The 17,469-nt window shown below is 35.3% G+C and overlaps 1 protein-coding gene across 2 annotated transcripts in view; it reads left to right on the top strand.

Annotated features, from left to right (window-relative positions):
- Positions 1 to 17,469, top strand: part of GABRA2 (gamma-aminobutyric acid type A receptor subunit alpha2) — a 113,549-nt gene that overhangs the window by 63,790 nt on the left and 32,290 nt on the right. For both annotated transcript variants that reach the window (XM_045533071.1, XM_045533072.1), the window contains exons 4-7: positions 5,377 to 5,597; positions 7,584 to 7,666; positions 11,860 to 12,003; positions 13,242 to 13,394. In XM_045533071.1, coding sequence (XP_045389027.1) covers positions 5,377 to 5,597; positions 7,584 to 7,666; positions 11,860 to 12,003; positions 13,242 to 13,394 — 601 coding nt within the window. The remainder of the gene's footprint in view (positions 1 to 5,376; positions 5,598 to 7,583; positions 7,667 to 11,859; positions 12,004 to 13,241; positions 13,395 to 17,469) is intronic.

Here is a 17,469-nt window from a genome sequence, read left to right as displayed (position 1 = left end):
TGAGCTCTTTATTACAGTTACCAAAAACACAGGGGGCTTATTCTCTGGTGACATCCTACCCGGCCGCTGCCCCTGGCACTACTTTCTGACCCTTTACTACTGGGTGTCCCTCCCCTGTCAGGCCCACCTTTTGCTGAGTAGGGGGAGAGGGAGAAGTACCCTTTGAACATGATTTATGCCCGCCTCCCTTTCCTTGGTGTGCAAACCGTTTTCTAAGAACCTTACACATATTATCTCAATTCATCCTTACAGCAAAACTTATTTCCTAAGTTTTCTTCTTACCATCATTTTACAGATAAGTCGACTGATGATGAGAAAGATGAACTAAACTGCTCAAAGTCGGGTACCCTGATCCACCTGACTTACGAGCCCATGCTTTTAACATCTACTTCTTATTACTCAATTTTTTATTCTTGGTATCTTTTCATCTTGTTTTTGAGTCAGTTTTAAATATGCAAAGAATTTTTATTGTATATATTTAAGGTGTACAACATCATATTTTGGTGTACTTATACATAATGAAATAGTTACCATAGTAAAGCAAATAAATATATCCATTATCTTGCATAGTTTTTTTTTTGGGCAGTAAGGACACTTAAATTTCCAGTGTACAGTGATATTATAATTATAGTTCCCATGTTGTACCTTAGATCTCTAGACTTATTCATCCTGCATGTCTGCAATTGTAAGCCCTTTGGTTGACATCTCCCCGTTTCCTCCCTTTTCTCGCCCCACTCCTGGTAATTGCTACCATTTTATTCTCTGTATCTGCGTACTGAATATTCTTTCCTTTTTTCAGATTTCACATATAAGAGAGATAGTACAGTACTTTTCTTTCTGTGTCTGGCTTATTCCACTTAGCATAATGACCTCCCGGTTCATCCGTGTTGTCACAAATACAGGATTGCCTTCTTTTTAAAGGCTGAATAACATTCCTTTTTATGTGTATACCACAATTTCTTTATCCATTTATTCGTCAACGGAACAGACACTTAGGTTGTTTCTGTAGATACGGCTGTTGTGAATAATGCTGCAATGAACATGAGAGGCCATATGTTTTTATGAGGTGATGATTTCATTCCCCTTGGGTATATACTCAGTCTAGGGATTGCTGGGTCATACGGTAGTTCTGTTTGTAATTTTTTGAGCAACATCCGTACTGTTTTCTATAATGGCTGCACCTACTTACATACCCACCTACAGTTACAAGGATTCCCTTCTCCATACCCTGACCAACACATTTTATCTCTTATCTTTTTGATAATAACCATTGTAACAGGTGTGACGTGATGTTATTTTAGTTTTTATTTCTATTTCCTGATGATTAGTGATTAGAACACATTTTCATATACTTGACCATTTTTATATCTTTTTTTCTGAGACATGTCTACTCGTCCTTTGCCCATTTCTAATCAGGTTATTTGGTTTTTTGCTGTTGAGTTGTGTGAGTTCCTAATATATTTTGGATATTAATCTCTTATCAGGTTTATGGTTTGCAAGTATTTTCTCCCAATCCATAGACTGCCTTTTCATCTGTTTTCTTTGCTGTCCAGAAGCACTTTAGTTTGATACAGTACCGCTTGGTTATTTTCGCTTTTGTTTTCTGAGCTTTTGGTGTGGTATTCCAAAAAAATCATTGTCAAGATCATGTCAAAGAGCTTTCCCTTTATGTTTCCTTTTAGGTGCTTTATAGTTTCACGTCTTGCATTTAGGTCTTTATTCCAAGTTGCTTTTTGTGTTTGGTGTAAGATAAGCATCCAGTATAATCATCTTGCATGTGGCTCTCCAGCTTTTCCGACACCACATATTGAAGAGACTACCCTTTCTAGAAATTTTAAAACTCCAGTGCCTACCCTGCAACTTAGTTCTTCCTGTAACCTTCTATAATCTATGAGTCGCATATATTTGTCTACAAAAGGAGAAAATTTCGCTCTCACACCCTGCCCTGAAGGATTGTTTTATGTATGGTATAATCAAAAGAACACGGTGTTTGGAAGCACAGAATTTGAGGTCAAATTTTGGCATGCGCTCTCTCTTTTTTGTTTTTTTTTTAACAAATATTGCTTCTGAAGTATTTCCCTCCTGTAAAATGGGGATAAATTTTGCATTTATAATAAGCTTTTTGTGAATTTTAAATGGCATAAATTATATCAGTGCATCACTGTCTACATATCTACATAAAACTATTAATCATTTTGAATACTTTTATTAGATATAATTTAATAATGTACTATTAGAATATAAATCTTTGGCATCAGTTTCTAATTTGTTAGTGAAACTTGCCTGGCTCCTATTTCTAAGAGAAAACCTAAACATCTTACCTTCATAGTAGTTGGAATGTGCAGTAGCTGTGCTGTCCTGTGATTTGTTTGTTAGAGGTTCTTTGTATAATAGGACATTATGATTTTGTACTAATTATGTTTACTGGCAGTTTGCTAATCTGTTCTGAAGTTTCTCACTGTTTTGCAATTTTTGCAATGCAAATACTGAGCTAAATTTGTTGTCTAGCCCCCTTTGAGTACTAACTGAAAATGTTTGAGCTTAACTATTCTTGTGTATTCCAAGGTGTTGTTTCTTTAATTGCTGCATATCTGCTTCGGAAACTATATTTTTCTTCATTATAGAAGAAATCCACTGATTGGAATTTATTCAGGGAAGCCAGCCTTTATTAGCAAAAAGAGTACAATAAAATAAATTTTGATACTTTTAAATAAACTTCAAATACAAAAGTAAATGAGAAATTACTCTAAGACAGCCCTGCAATTTAGTTGTGTTTTAGTGAGTACATAAAATGTCTTTAGAAATTGGCTACAAGTATTGACTTATAATTAATGTTGTCAGGCAGTAAAGAATATGATGTCTTCACTAAATTAATATGTCCTGAAAATCATATTTATATAATAAGCTGTGTTATGGTTTATAGAGAGTGATTGCCTTGTTTGCAGGAAAAATTATGGAAATAACACTTAATAAGTTTACTGTTTAAATGGAGATTTTTAGTGGTGGTAAAAACATTTAACTGAAAACTGCATCCTTGTCTGGGTTTTGCCCCTAATAAGCATGGAAACAGGAAATTCACTGAATTTATCTATGACCCCACCTATAAAAGTGGGAAGTTGGATTAAATTTCCTGGAATGTACTTTTGAAATCTTGGAGTGTATGGATTCTTCAACCCTTCGGTCACACCCAGTAGTCGGTCTCACTTCTGCTGTATATAGACCACAGGGTAACTACGTGCTGATACATCCTTGTGGGGTTTCTTATTGCTTGTTTCTTATGAAATTTGCACTTTAGTAGTTTGTGTATTCTCCGATGGATTATGTAGTTGATCCTTTCTCTCCCTGTTATCTCAATACATTGCAGAATGCAACCAGACCTGGCCGAAGTCATTTAAAACATATTACCTGTCCCTAAGGTTAATTTAACAGTCGATCTGTTTCTCCCATCCCTTTATACTTCCTAGCAACCCTTTAGCAACCTTTTAACCCCCTAAACAGATTTACCTATACTCCTCATTTCCCCCTCTCCCCTCCAAAAAGACAGGTATAAAAATATCTGAACTTCATTGGGAATTTGGGTAATCACTCTGTGATTCTCCCCATGCACATGGCAAATCAACCTTTCTCTTATTAATCTGCCCTAATTGTGAGTTGATCTTTCAGCAAATTTTCAAGGGAAAGGGCAAGTTTCCCTCGCCTCTGTGATAAACACTAAATTCAAGGTAATTATGTCCTTAGGGAGTAGGGAACCGTGACTGAGAAGGATGAACAGAAGAGGGAGGACTTCAATAATATGAGTGGTGACCTGCTAGGTGATAGGTTCAAGGTGTTTGGAATATTCTTTATACTCTTGCATCTGTCTTAAGACAAAGTAAAATAAAACACACATGAAAGCCATGATCCCTTTCTTGAAGATTTGTAAGCTAGTTGGGAGGCAGAGTAGCAATAACATGATTGCTCCTCTGCCTCCCAACTAGTGGTAGCACAATAGGTGACCTTGCAGGAACGGAGAGCTTTATAGAGACACAAAGAGAGCTGGCTCTGTTCTTGCCAGGTGTTCAGGGGACTGGGGCAAGTGGGGAACTTGCTCTAATGGCAACGAGTGGGAATTGTTAACATTGCTTAGAGCATGACATGAGTTTGCGTGGTCGGGGTGGGAGAAAAAGACTCAGGCCGTGTTGGATAGATTATCAGGGAATGCTTGGGACACCGAATGCTCCAAGACAAAGTGTTCCTGGAAACAATTTTTAAATGAGATCACCTGGAACTTTCTTTTTGGAAACTTCAAGTATGTCCTAGGCAGTGGGTCTCTAGGAAATGATTGCCATACCCATAGCTTCTGAAAACAGGTAATACAGAACCTCATTTTACAGACATGGAAAATAGCATTTGAAGTTCTATAAAAAGTTTTAAAATGTGTTCAGTTTGCCTGAAAAAGTAAATCATGTGTATTCATGTTAGGCTGAGATTTGAGCGACCCCAGTTGGAAATACTTGCATAAAAACCTATCATAGGGCAAAGACTCATTTCTTAATCCAGTTTTTTTATTTTTTTGAGTTCCATTTAGATAAAGTTAAGCATTGAAACAATATATCTGCACCACAAAGAATGAGGGGTTAGATTATGGGGATTATTCACCACTGTACAATGTATCCATTTAACAAAACTATACTTGTACCCTTTAAATTTATACACATAATTTAAAAAATACATTCTAACATGAGGGAGTTTATTTGCAAAAATTAGTTGTAATAGAAGTACTTTTTAAATTATCAAGATACTTAAAGTTTATTGAAATCATCATCCCCTAACACATTCTTGCTAATGATACGATATCTCACCATTTTTTTAGGATTAAAAAAGAAACATATTCTGCAGTTTCTTTGGCAACAAGAAATGTAGACATACAGATCTGACAGTGTGTTTAACTGTTGTTTCTTCTTTCTTTTTGGGTCTTGAAAATATTTGTTTCTTTGCTTTGTTTATTGCTACTAGGAAGGGCCGCCTGCTCATTTTTTCTTGAAATTATCTACTTTAAAACAATCTACTCAGACTCTGCCCAAGCATATTCCCTCTCCAGACAATTCTAAACTGTAAAGCAGTTTGACTGAGACCTGGTCCAAGGGAAAGAGGCCAGATAAAGTAAATTTATTTTTCTTTTCACAAGAACATGTAGCTAATTGTATAAATACACAGACTTGATCCCACTCTAAGTGGCCGCATGTATCAATAAGCTAAAAGAGTGATCTTTCTGATTGAAAATTTACTTTTCTCGCTATAGCTCACTTTTAAAGTATTTAGAATATCACTTTAATAAATTTTACAGTGTTCTGTATCTAAATATATTTTTAAAGGAATGCTATTTTTATATTTTAGGAATATACAATAGATGTTTTCTTTCGACAAAGATGGAAAGATGAACGTTTAAAATTTAAAGGTCCTATGAATATCCTTCGACTTAACAATTTAATGGCTAGTAAAATATGGACTCCAGATACCTTCTTTCACAATGGGAAAAAATCAGTAGCTCATAATATGACAATGCCAAATAAGCTGCTTCGAATCCAGGACGATGGCACTCTGCTGTATACAATGAGGTACGTTTTTAGGTTTGATGTGTTGCATTTATATACTGAGAAATCCATGTATTAAACAGCCAATCTAGTTGTCAAGTATTATCACAATTGAACATTTTCCTAACAGATTATTAAACTACCCGTAATATGTTTTACAAATACTTGGATATAAAAAATATATAAAGCAGTATTTAAGAGTTTGAGTCTCATTTTTGTGTGTTTAGTCTACAGAATTGTCTTAATTACTAAGAATTGATGTTTTTGGTTATTTATTCTTCATAGTACTTTTTAATTAAGTACAGTTTTAATACTAGTACTTGAATTTTGTTTATACCAGCATGAAATTTTGTTTTTAATGTCTTAATATATGTCCCATCACAAATTTTAAGTGATTTTTAAGCAGGATTTTACTTAATATTCTAATCCTCCTTATGAAGTTACTGTAAAGAAAAAAATGTTTTAAAGTTAGAGATATAGGCTTTATTTAATGAGACAAGTAAATTGGATACTATAAACATGTTTTAGATTGAGTCATATAAAATTCCCATTTTGTAAATCAAAATTATCCTATCACATTAATTTCATTTAACTCAACTGTAATGAAATTATCTTAAGGAATAACCAGCTGTTGATCCTAACAACTATTGCATTTTTACTATGCTCATGAATTAATCATCCAAAATAAGTCACTTGTACTATGTAAGGAAAAATATCACAAATCTAGTAAAGTGATGTAGAACTCAAAGTTAAAATATTTAATAAAATATTTAAAGCATGATAACTGTCGTCAGCATTAGACAGGTAAATGTATTCCAGATATTTGATATGTTATCATTTCATAAGTGCTGGATTTCAGTTATGAAAGTTATTTAAGAAGGGACAGTAATACTATTCACATACAATAATGCTATTAAAATATGCAATAAAGCTAATGAATTAGGCAATAATGCTTTTTCTGATCTTTAAAGAAAAATATCTTGAGGACTCAATACTAAATGGCCACTGCCTAAAACGGAAGTGAGACTATTCATTCTGCCTCTCACTCTGAATCTTGCAATACAATTAGATGCAGTGCCCCTGTTGACTTTATACTTTGATCATTCCTATGAATTAAGGCAATGATTGGAAATTTGAGATTTAAGTAAAATATAGGCACAGAACATACAGAGTTTGGGAAAATACTGCATGAGGTTCTATTTAAATACTCTTTTAGAATATAAACCATAATAAATTGTTGGCCACATTTGCTTTGCTTTGCTTTGCTTTGCTCATTACAAGAGATTCTTCTATAAGTTCCATCCTTTATCCACTTTGCCTTTATGTGAAATGAAATATTAAATAATTGGAAGCTTTCTTTATAACAAATTTGCTATGATTACTCTTTATTGTGATCATGTAGATAAGAAAAATTATGTATTTAACATTCATAATTTGTGTTCATAATTTACCTAACAATCTAATCTCAACAAGGTATTTCTAGGAAATGTATCTATATATGTGTTTATATCTATTTCTTATTTATATCTGTGTATATATACAGCATGTATTCACAATTTTCATATTTTTCGAGGGAGTTCTTCTGAGCTAATATTGAATTCTTATATTAATTTTGTTATATGGTTGTAGATGAAATCATGGGGAAAATATTTTTTTTCATGAAACAGTTTTTTTCTTTCCCTTAAGATTTCAAGTTTCACAGTAAGGTTAATGAGAAAACAGCCCTTTAAAAATACATACATAACTTCTTAACACACAACAGAGTATAAAATGCCTAAACTATATTTCAATAACTATTATTGCTATTTATGCACAGATTTTATGTATGTCAATATCTTTTGAAAGATCACCTAAGTGTGAAAGAACAAAAAAGTATTTAAATATGAGCTAGCCTAACAAGATGCTGTAATGAAGGTTCTAACTCTTCATTAATTCTGTTGACAATAATGAAAAGCGATTTTTCTTGACGTGCCAATGTACTTAAACAAAGAGTGGACTTTTGACTTTTAGGCTTACAGTTCAAGCTGAATGTCCAATGCACTTGGAGGATTTCCCAATGGATGCTCATTCATGCCCTCTGAAATTTGGCAGCTGTAAGTACAGGAATGCAGATACATGTTTTATGTCGATGATATCAGAGATAGCGCACGGCTCAATTGCATAGTTTCTTATATTATAGAATTCTTACTACTTGCCCATTAAGATATGGAAGTAAAAGACATGCTGATTGCCTTCAGGGAACTAACTGGCTAGCCCTGTGGTTCTCTCAAATATTACATTTTAATCATGGTGTTTAAATTATCACTTATTTTACTACTAATAAAGAACATTATGTGTTTTAGTACATGTGTAAAATTAGACCAGGATTTCCTTGAAGGTTGAGGCTCTAACTTACTTTCTTTTCTAAGCACTAGAACATTAAAATGCAAAATCTATGGTTTTCTTAATCCACTAAGAATGAATTATAAAGGACAGAGTCTATTGTTTATCACAGTGGCAATCAGCCTGTTGCAAATGGCAAGCACAGAAGCCGAGTGTGTGCGATTCTCTCTCCACTGTCTAGTTAGTAGAAGGAGTTTTTTTTAATTCCCTAAAATAAACTTGAAGGAGATGATGTAGCTGATTGTGCTACATGGAGGCACTTTCCGTGTACACAGAACATTTCAGAAAAGGCTGTGTGCCGCTGGCCCTTCTTCAGGTCACTGGGGTTGTATCTCGTGTGTCAAGCAGAAGCATTCACACTTCCGGAATAATTGAACAGGGGGAAGGTCACATCATCTCCCTGGGCCCGCGGGGCTTTCCAGACAGGTTCAGAATAAATTCATGTGAGCACAGCCAAGCAGCTTCCCTCTTGTGTGAGTGCGTCCCTTCACCTGACCTTTTTAGAGACTGTGCTCTTTCTGGCACCCTCATCTTTGTCCATTTTGGGGGACTTTTGACTTTTTATTCTCTCTCGAATAGAAATGCCTCGTCTTCACACTGTCTCAAACAAAGGGAAGTATGATGGCTAATAGAAATGCACAGCTCTCTAATTATCTTGATCACAGTTCTGTGGAATGAGAAGTTCAGTGTTATTTGTTCTTGCAAAAGGTGTCAGTTTCTCAATTTTCCTCGAGAATCTTCTCTTTGCTTAACCACAAAGCCTTATTTTATTGTCATAGAAACCATCACTTCAATACTGCCATTTCTTCCAGCATTATTCAAGATAGTCAATCAAGATACAGTCAGTCATGTCATACAAAGTAAACACGATGCTGAGAGAACCACAGCAGATGCATCGGAGGGAGACTTACTTGCATTGCATAAGTGATATTAAACAATTGAAAAGCCTTGATACTAAAGAAAGGATTTATGCAAACATGTAATAATGATGCAGGAAGGGAAGACAATTTTTTTAGTGGACAAGGTGTATTGTCATTAAGGCATCACATATAAATGATGTGATGTCTCAATTCTAAAAATAAAATAAATGCCCTTGAAAATATTTTGAGTAAAATTTAAAAATCCCTTATGGTGCATCTACAGAGTAGTGGAATCTCACATGATCGAGAATATACTTTGCTGTATCAGGAGGTGATATGAGCAACACACAAAGTTTATTGTTAGGCATTCTCGGTTTAAGTAGTTATCATCTATTTTGTTTTCTCTTCACATTTATTTTCTGATCCACTGAATAAGCAATTTGTATATTCTTTCATTTTTTTCTTGCCCGTGGTAGGTGCTTGATGTGTAAATGTTGAAAGTATGAACACCAGTGTGGAATATTTATACAAACAAGCCAAGCCAAACCTTAAAATGTTGGCACAAAACAGTCTGACGGAAGCATCCATGACTTTTTCTTGTAATTTATCCCTCTCTTACTTAAAAGCACCGCCCCACCCCTCCCCCCAAAAAAGATTGAATTTCTGGAACTTTATCATTGTCCTCAATTTAAAGAAAAATCTTTATATGTTTCTTTATTGTTTTAACTTAGTTTAAAAATTCCCGAATGGAAGTCTAAGGATAATCTGTTCATTAGCCAAAAAGAAATTGTAAATTGTCTTTCAGGCTAAAAATTAATAGTTAAAAATGATTTTGGAGCATTTTCTTGGTTAACAAATACTAAGAATCAGTGAGTATGCATCTGTTTAATGCAGCGTAGGTAGGGATGGAAAAATGGATTATTTAACAGAATTAAATTATTTAAAGACAGCCTAATTTAGAGGTGGAATTTATAATGAATTTTGTAAAGCTGACTTTCTTTCCTTTGGGACTGTATTGGGGAGCTCTGTTATGGCCTCTTGGTGTATGTGTGTGTTAGTGCATCAGAGACAGCTCTCATCTGCGTTGCGTAACTTTCCTGTGTAATGAAATGCAGTAATTGCCTTTTGAAAAGACATAGGAATTTTCTTTAGTAAATTATGAGCTCTTCTCCGGATTTGCATCTTCCACAACATTAAATACTATAACTAAAATATTAGTGTATTAATCTGAGAATTTATTTTTCTGTGTTTCAGGCACTGTACCAGGTCCTAGAAGTGTATAGACATGAATCAGATAGAGTCCCTGCCTATCAGTCTCTCATTAATTTATTTAAAATATCACTTTTATGGGGTTTTATTTTCTGTTATTTATGTTTAAAAGTAACATCGTAATTCAAAAATGGTATAATTATACTTAAAAAACTTCATAATTTGATTCAGAGCTATGGGGTATTGTGAGGCCCGTCTGATACAAAGTGGCATGTGTGATGTATTTTTTGTCCTATTTAATTCTGTGCCATTTGAAATTTTATTGAAGAGGGCCAGGACATGTATTCATAGGGGAAGGAAAATAAGCCACTTATTTAAATGAGTTGCTAGTTATCTACATTAGTAATGTTATTTAATATTCTCAGTAGAATCATTAATGATTAATGAATTGCAGTTAATTAATAACAAAATGAGACCTCAGTAGAATTTATTCATATTCAAACATGAATATTTCTCTATTAAAATATATACATGTATAAATATATTTTTAGCATCCTATTTCCAAAATTGTTTCATATAATTTACTTGTAGATGTAAGTGAATGTATCTATAAAGAAAACAGCATTTTGCTGATATTAATATTTCTTAGCAACATTCAGAAAACCAGATAACATTATGCAGTATGTCATTAAAGGACACAAACTCATAAACCTTCACCTTATTATTACTAATGCGTGGGTGGAAACTCATTTGTGATCATAGACTTTGCGTCAAGTTTAGAATCAGGACCATCACGGCACAGTGATGTATTAAAAACTGAAAAATTTAGAGATGGCAGGGAAATGAAATTTCCAGTGTCCTGGAGGCCTTTTCTCTCCCTCAATTGAAAATGTGAGTATGATGTTGAGTTTTGTGCAAAATGAGGAGTGATGAATATCTTTAAACATTCCCATGAGTAAAAGTATATGGAAGCTCTTCAGCAAGAATTACCTGTTTGTTCAAGTGTGGAGGGACCCTGCCTGCACGGAGAAGTCGCTGTTCCCCGACAGGACATGCCAGTGCCAGGGAAAGGCTAGTTATGTCACCTGTGCACCAGCTCTAGAGTCATCTCACTCCTGCTCAGTTCTGCATCCTTGGCCAATAAATCAGGGAATTACATCTGGTCTGTATGTGTTTGGCCTCTTCCTGCCAATTCACAATTTAACTGGCATGCTATGAAAGTGTGGTCTAGTGATATCTGTGTGCAGTAATTAACTTAAAAATAAACATGTTTTTAAAAGGATTTGCAACTTGATACAACTATAGGGACTAACTTATTTTACATGTTCTGCAATAATTATTTTTTCTTCTAATGAAATGTATCATGATAGCTAAGTCCTTTTACTCTTAACTAGGATACTTTTATGTCCAGAAAGCAATATAATTTTGGATTATGATTTTTATTTTGTGAGTGATTTCTATTTCTAAACAAACAAACTGTTTAACTGGACTTTGGGCATTCATAACCTGTTTATCACAGTATCTTCATATGCTACCATGAGACTAAAGGGAATGTTATAATAATCTCAAGGCCCAGTGATTTTTGCAGACTCTAAAGAGATGTTTATTATGCACCTCTCAAAGGGGTTGCAATGAAAATAGTTTCCCGGTCATGATCATCTTTCTTAGTTTGCTTCACACCCCTCATGTTCAAGTAAATTCACAGTACACATTTTTGCCTTAAAAATGTGATCTTTAAGTATTAATTTTTTTCAGTAAACAGTGATTCTGTCAAGTATACAACTTTTGAGGCAGCAGTTTATTGATTCTTAATTTTTTTTTCCGATTTCCTGCAGATGCGTATACAACCTCAGAGGTCACTTACATTTGGACTTACAATGCATCTGATTCAGTGGAGGTTGCACCCGATGGCTCCAGGTTAAATCAGTATGATCTGCTGGGCCAGTCAGTTGGGAAGGAGACAATTAAATCCAGTACAGGTTGGTAACACGAGTCTGAGGGAAAGACAGTGCCCGAGAGCATTAGTGGGTTAAAGTCATTGGAGATGTGTCAGATTGCTTCAAAACTGTTGCTCTTCAGGTCCAAGACACAGCAGCATAGATTGTGCTTGGGGGCTTTAAACATTCAGAATCTTAGACCCCACCCCTTCCTAAATAAGGATTTGCATTTTTACAAGATTCCAAGGAAATTCATATTAGAATTGAAGTTTGAGAAATATACTGTGTCTTCTCAGACCAGTCAATTTCAACATTTACCTTCAAACCAGTGATCATTTCCCTAGTTTTCTAATTCTTTTCCCCCTACTCTGGATAATTTATGATTATTTGACTTTAGATTTATGGATAATTGCCACTGGCATGTTTAGAAAGCTGATTCCTTCTGTAAGGGCCACCTTCATCTTAAAAAAAAGCAGCTGTGTGGACTAATTATCTTCTATCTGGCAATGATTAAATTCCAGGGAGCAGAAAGGTGGTAGGTATGAAGATAAGATAGAAGAGACTGAAGCAAATTAGAACAGACAACCATGAGAAATTCAGTATTAACATGGGGTTGACAGTGGGAAGGCCGGGTGGGGGGGAAGGACCAGTCTTGGAGATGAGGCCGGGATCAGCATGTTGAAGACCCAGAGGGCTCAGAGTTAGAACAATCAAAACAGAGGCTTGAGGTTGATACCAGTGGGAATGAGGGGCCTAAGCAAGTAAAATAATCCACAGGCAGATGGTATTTATGAACTTGAATTCCCTTGATCAGCAGGATGGCCTAGGAAAATAAAAAAAACTAATAGAGGTTGAGCATCTCGAATCCCAAAATCTGAAATGCTCCATAATCTGAAACTTTTTGAGTGCTGACATGACACTCAAAGAAATCCTCGTTGTAGCATTTCAGATTTCAGAATTAGGGATGCTCAATCAATAATGATGCAAATATTCCAAAATCTGAAACACTTTTGGTCCTAAGAATTTTGGATAAGAGTTATTCATCCTGTACTGTATCATGGCACATGCACTGCAAGTTTGATACTAGTAAAAATGTTTTTTAAATACACTTGCTAAGTGCTAATGAAGCATTTAAAGGTAATGTAAGTGTCGTGCCATATATGTGATAAATTCTTTTTTAAAAAATCAAGGTCTGTTCTATATCTAATGTCTTCTATTTCTAAAAATGTTCTAACTATTGACTGCAACAGTTTCTTAAGCTTTTTAAATTTTTCTTCCAGGTGAATATACCGTAATGACAGCTCATTTCCACTTGAAAAGAAAAATTGGGTATTTTGTGATTCAGACATATCTGCCTTGCATCATGACTGTCATTCTCTCCCAAGTGTCATTCTGGCTAAACAGAGAATCAGTGCCTGCAAGGACTGTGTTTGGTGAGTGAATACACTTCGTGGTACAGCACGTTGTGTTTCGTAATGTACTGTCAAAGGCATTATCTCTCCTGATCCTCACACCGATGTTCTGTGGTATGTGGACAGGGAGGAGCATTTTTACCTTACAGGTGAGAAAACCGAGGCCCAGAGAGATAACATAGTTAGTGTCAGATTGTTAATAAGGAATATAAACGGTCCTCAGCTATTCTGGAAATACATCCTGTCTTCTTTCTGTTAAATGATATTTCTCACCCACACTTGTCTCTGTGTTAGTATAAGGAGAATTTTCTTAAAGGTTTTAAATTTATAATATAACTACCCTAGTTCCAGGTCTTCTGTGTCTATTTTTCTATTGTTTTTAGATTGAAGAAAGATGATCTTAGAACGAGGGAGGGAGGAAGACCTCATTCACTTCCATTAGTGTGTTTGATTTTCATGATTAAAAGCAGACAGGGGAATTTTTAAATTTGAAGTATGGAATACCATATTTCCAGGCTTTGTATGTTTATTTTGGTTTTGTTTTGAGATGAAGAAAAATGATCTTAGTACTTTAAATGGGGAGAGGGGGAGAATGAGAGGTAGGTGTGTCATTCATTCCATTATTGTATTTAATAATTTTCTTGATTACAATAATGCAGGGGAGTTTTATTACTGCTTTTTGGAAACATGTATTAGTCTAAACACATTTCATAATAAAGTAGGTTACTTTTGTGTGTTTGAACCACTCACTGAATCAGGAAAGTTTTATTGAGAGCCTACTCCATCAGATATTACAGCAGGCCACAGAGATGCAAATACAAATAAAATACACTCCCTGCGTTAAATTAGCGTAGTCTAGTGGATGGCAGCAGAATAACCAGAGAGAATAATGGCAACACAAGACAGAGGCCTGTACAAGTCATCACAGAAAATACCAACGTGCCTCCTCTCTATAACTAATTGAGCAAATAGCTGAGTTAACATTTGATATAAGACTTGAAAGATGAGCAAAAGTTGCTCAGACCCACGCGATGAGACAAGAATCTTAGGATAGATGGTGCAGTGACCCTAAAGGATGGAAGAGCATGGCATGTTCAGTGATAAGGAGCTGTTTGTGTCAGTGGAAATACAGACAGAAATATAGTCAGAGGCCTAGATGACGTTAATGGGAAAAAACCCAAACTCTGTAAAATAATTTAAAAGGGAATTACATGTAAGATCCTAAGTCAGTACATGGAGCATGTACAATGGTTTGGCCTGAAAAGGCAGGACATCTCGAAGCAGGGGATTAATAGGTTATAGATGGCTTTAAAGATTCTTTGATTTGTAGTTGGTTAAAGAAATGGAGCTTTGTCTAAACGTTGGTGTGTTTTAGTTTAAGGTAAAGATGTCTGTCAATTAGAGATAATAAGCCACTGGACATTTACCTAAACGCAAGAAAGTAAATTGATGGCCTGCAGGTGTGATTTCACTTTGCCTTGCATAGCCTCAGGACTGTTAATTATCTGATACCTTAATTCTTTCAAAAAGTATCTCCCCAAAAACGGGAGGAGGGGCATTATGAGAAGTGTCTGACTTCTCCTCTCCTCTCATGGCAACTCAGCTTTAAGGTTTTTCTGGGGTCCCCTTGGCCAAGAGGGGATCCATTCAGTCAGCCAGGGGCGTAAGATTTTATTTTAGTTCACAATGAGAAGGGCCTTTTAGGCCATGGTAATAAAATGTACCTTTTTGCTATGGTCTATAGCAAGCCAGTGTTGTATTTTGAGCTGTATGTGCAAAGCTCTCAGAACAATGCCTGGCATTTAATAAATGTTATACAATTGTTAGCTATTCTTTTTTTACAACTACTTTATGATTGACATGTAAGAATCTGTCCATATTTAATGTATACAACTCCATGAGTATGGGAAGGTGGTATCCACCTGTGACACCATTACCACTGTCAAGGCCATAGACGTAGCCAGTCCCCTCCCAAACTTCCCTCTCACCCCCCTTATTATTATAAGGGTGTGAGGGGGGGTGGATAAGGATACTTACATAAAATCTGCCCTTTTAGCAAATTTTAAGTATACAATACAGTTTTGTTAGTTACAGATACTATGCTGATACTATGTTGTATGGTAGATCTGTAAGACTTATTTATTTTGCCTAACTAAAGCTGTTATTATTATTAATCTAATACTATTTGTACTTTAGAAAGATGTGGCATTTTTGCAAAGCATGAATTGGAAGATAGAAGTCACCAGAGACAGGGAGGAAAGTTAGGAGCTACTAAAATGGTCCAGATGAGATACAATGAGGTTATTTCGAAAGAAGACAGTGGCAACAAAGGAAAAAAGAATAGGATGTTTGGGAGAGAGAGCCAATGGAGGTGATGGACATATATAGCAACTACAGAAAAAGAAATAATTTAGGATAATTTTAGTTTTATTCCTTGAACACTTTAAGTGGATAACATTGTCAGTAATAAGAGCAAAAGGAAGATAGAGGAAAAGCATGAAAAATGAATTCAGTTTGACTTTTTTCCCCCAGCATATTACGGGGGTACAAATGTTTCCACAGCTTTGCAATTGTGAATTGTGCTGCTGTAAACATTCTAGTGCAGATGTCTGTTTTGTAGAATGTCTTTTTTTCCTTTGGGTAGATGCCCAGTAATGAGACTCTTAACTGACTCTTGCTTCCACTTTTGTGGAAGCCTGTTGCCAACATGTCAGTCAGAGGGATCCTTTCAAGATGTAAGTCATATCATGCCATACTTGGCTCACCAGTATACTCGAAGTAAAAGCCAAAGACCCTTCAGAAATCAAGAAATCCGCATGCAGTATGAACCTTCCCCTCCAAGTGCGATTTCTGCTACTTTTCCTATCCCTCACCTCCATCTACTCTGTGAGCCTGCCAGGTGTCCACCTGTCAGCTTTCTCTGTCTCTCATGCCTAGACCTCTCTTTCCCCAAATATCTGTTCGGGTCACTCCTTACTGCTTTACTCAATTATTATCTTCTCAAAGAGGCCGACCTGACAATATGACTTAAAATTTCAAACTGTTTCCTCAGTCCTGGCTCTTCTGGCCCTAGCCCTACTCTGTCTCTCCATTACATATCTCATCTTCCAACATTCCATAGAAAGTATATATTTTGTTTAATTTCTGTCTCTCCCACTAGAATTTAAATTTCAGGAGTACAGGTATTTTTATCTCTTCCATTAAACTGATGGATCTGGAAGAATGCCTGGCACATAGTAGGTCTCAATAAATATTTGTTAATAGTATGAATTGATGCATGCTGGATAAGAAAAAAGAATGACTTCCATACCATAAGTATAAGAAAGTGATTATTACTTGTAGATTATAGTATACTGCAAAGCAAACTCATAGACCTATAATTCTTAGAATTAATAAATGGTTTCATCGGAGTGACTAGAACCACTTAGCACGTGTGACTCACAGGTTTCCTGCATAACAGTTATAATGAGTCGGATAATTTAAAGGTGAAGAGGGGAGAAGATTCAATTTTCTTCAACAGTAGAGAAAGAAACTGTCATAAAATAGTCCAAATATCAACTATATCAAACTTTACTGTGAAGTATGTATTTGAATGTATGAAGATTTGAGTACATATAGAGAGAGACATATTTCTGGATGATTTTTAACATATTGATATGACTTTGTTCAATATGACTCTATATGGAAAAACAGAATTGTGATTAAAAAGGAAAAGAGATGAAGGATTGTCCATTGCCAGATTTTATCCTATAAAGCTTCAGTGCTTAAAACTCTGATACGGGTGTGTGGCAGTGAGTGAGTATATGGAAAGTCATTTTCGATAGTCAGGTATATCAGTAGATAATATAGACATAGATCGATAGACAGATGGTAGATGCATACATCTATCCATACCTAGATAGGTAAACACATACATTAATTCAATAGGAGTTAAGTTAGCAATACCAAATCTCTATAGACCAAAAGTGTACACTGGGTAGCCGTAAGAAATCACAGTGCTATATCCAAAAAAAGGTTGAATGGATATTGGGCAAGAAATACATAAAAGTTTTCCCTTGCCATGGATTAGCCAGCTGTGAAGTTTAGAGGGAGCATA

The sequence above is a fragment of the Lemur catta genome, chromosome 19 (genome assembly GCF_020740605.2).
Source record: "Lemur catta isolate mLemCat1 chromosome 19, mLemCat1.pri, whole genome shotgun sequence".
NCBI lineage: Eukaryota > Metazoa > Chordata > Mammalia > Primates > Lemuridae > Lemur > Lemur catta.
The sequence above is the reverse complement of the archived record's forward strand: the minus strand, read 5'-3'. Positions and strand labels throughout refer to the sequence as shown.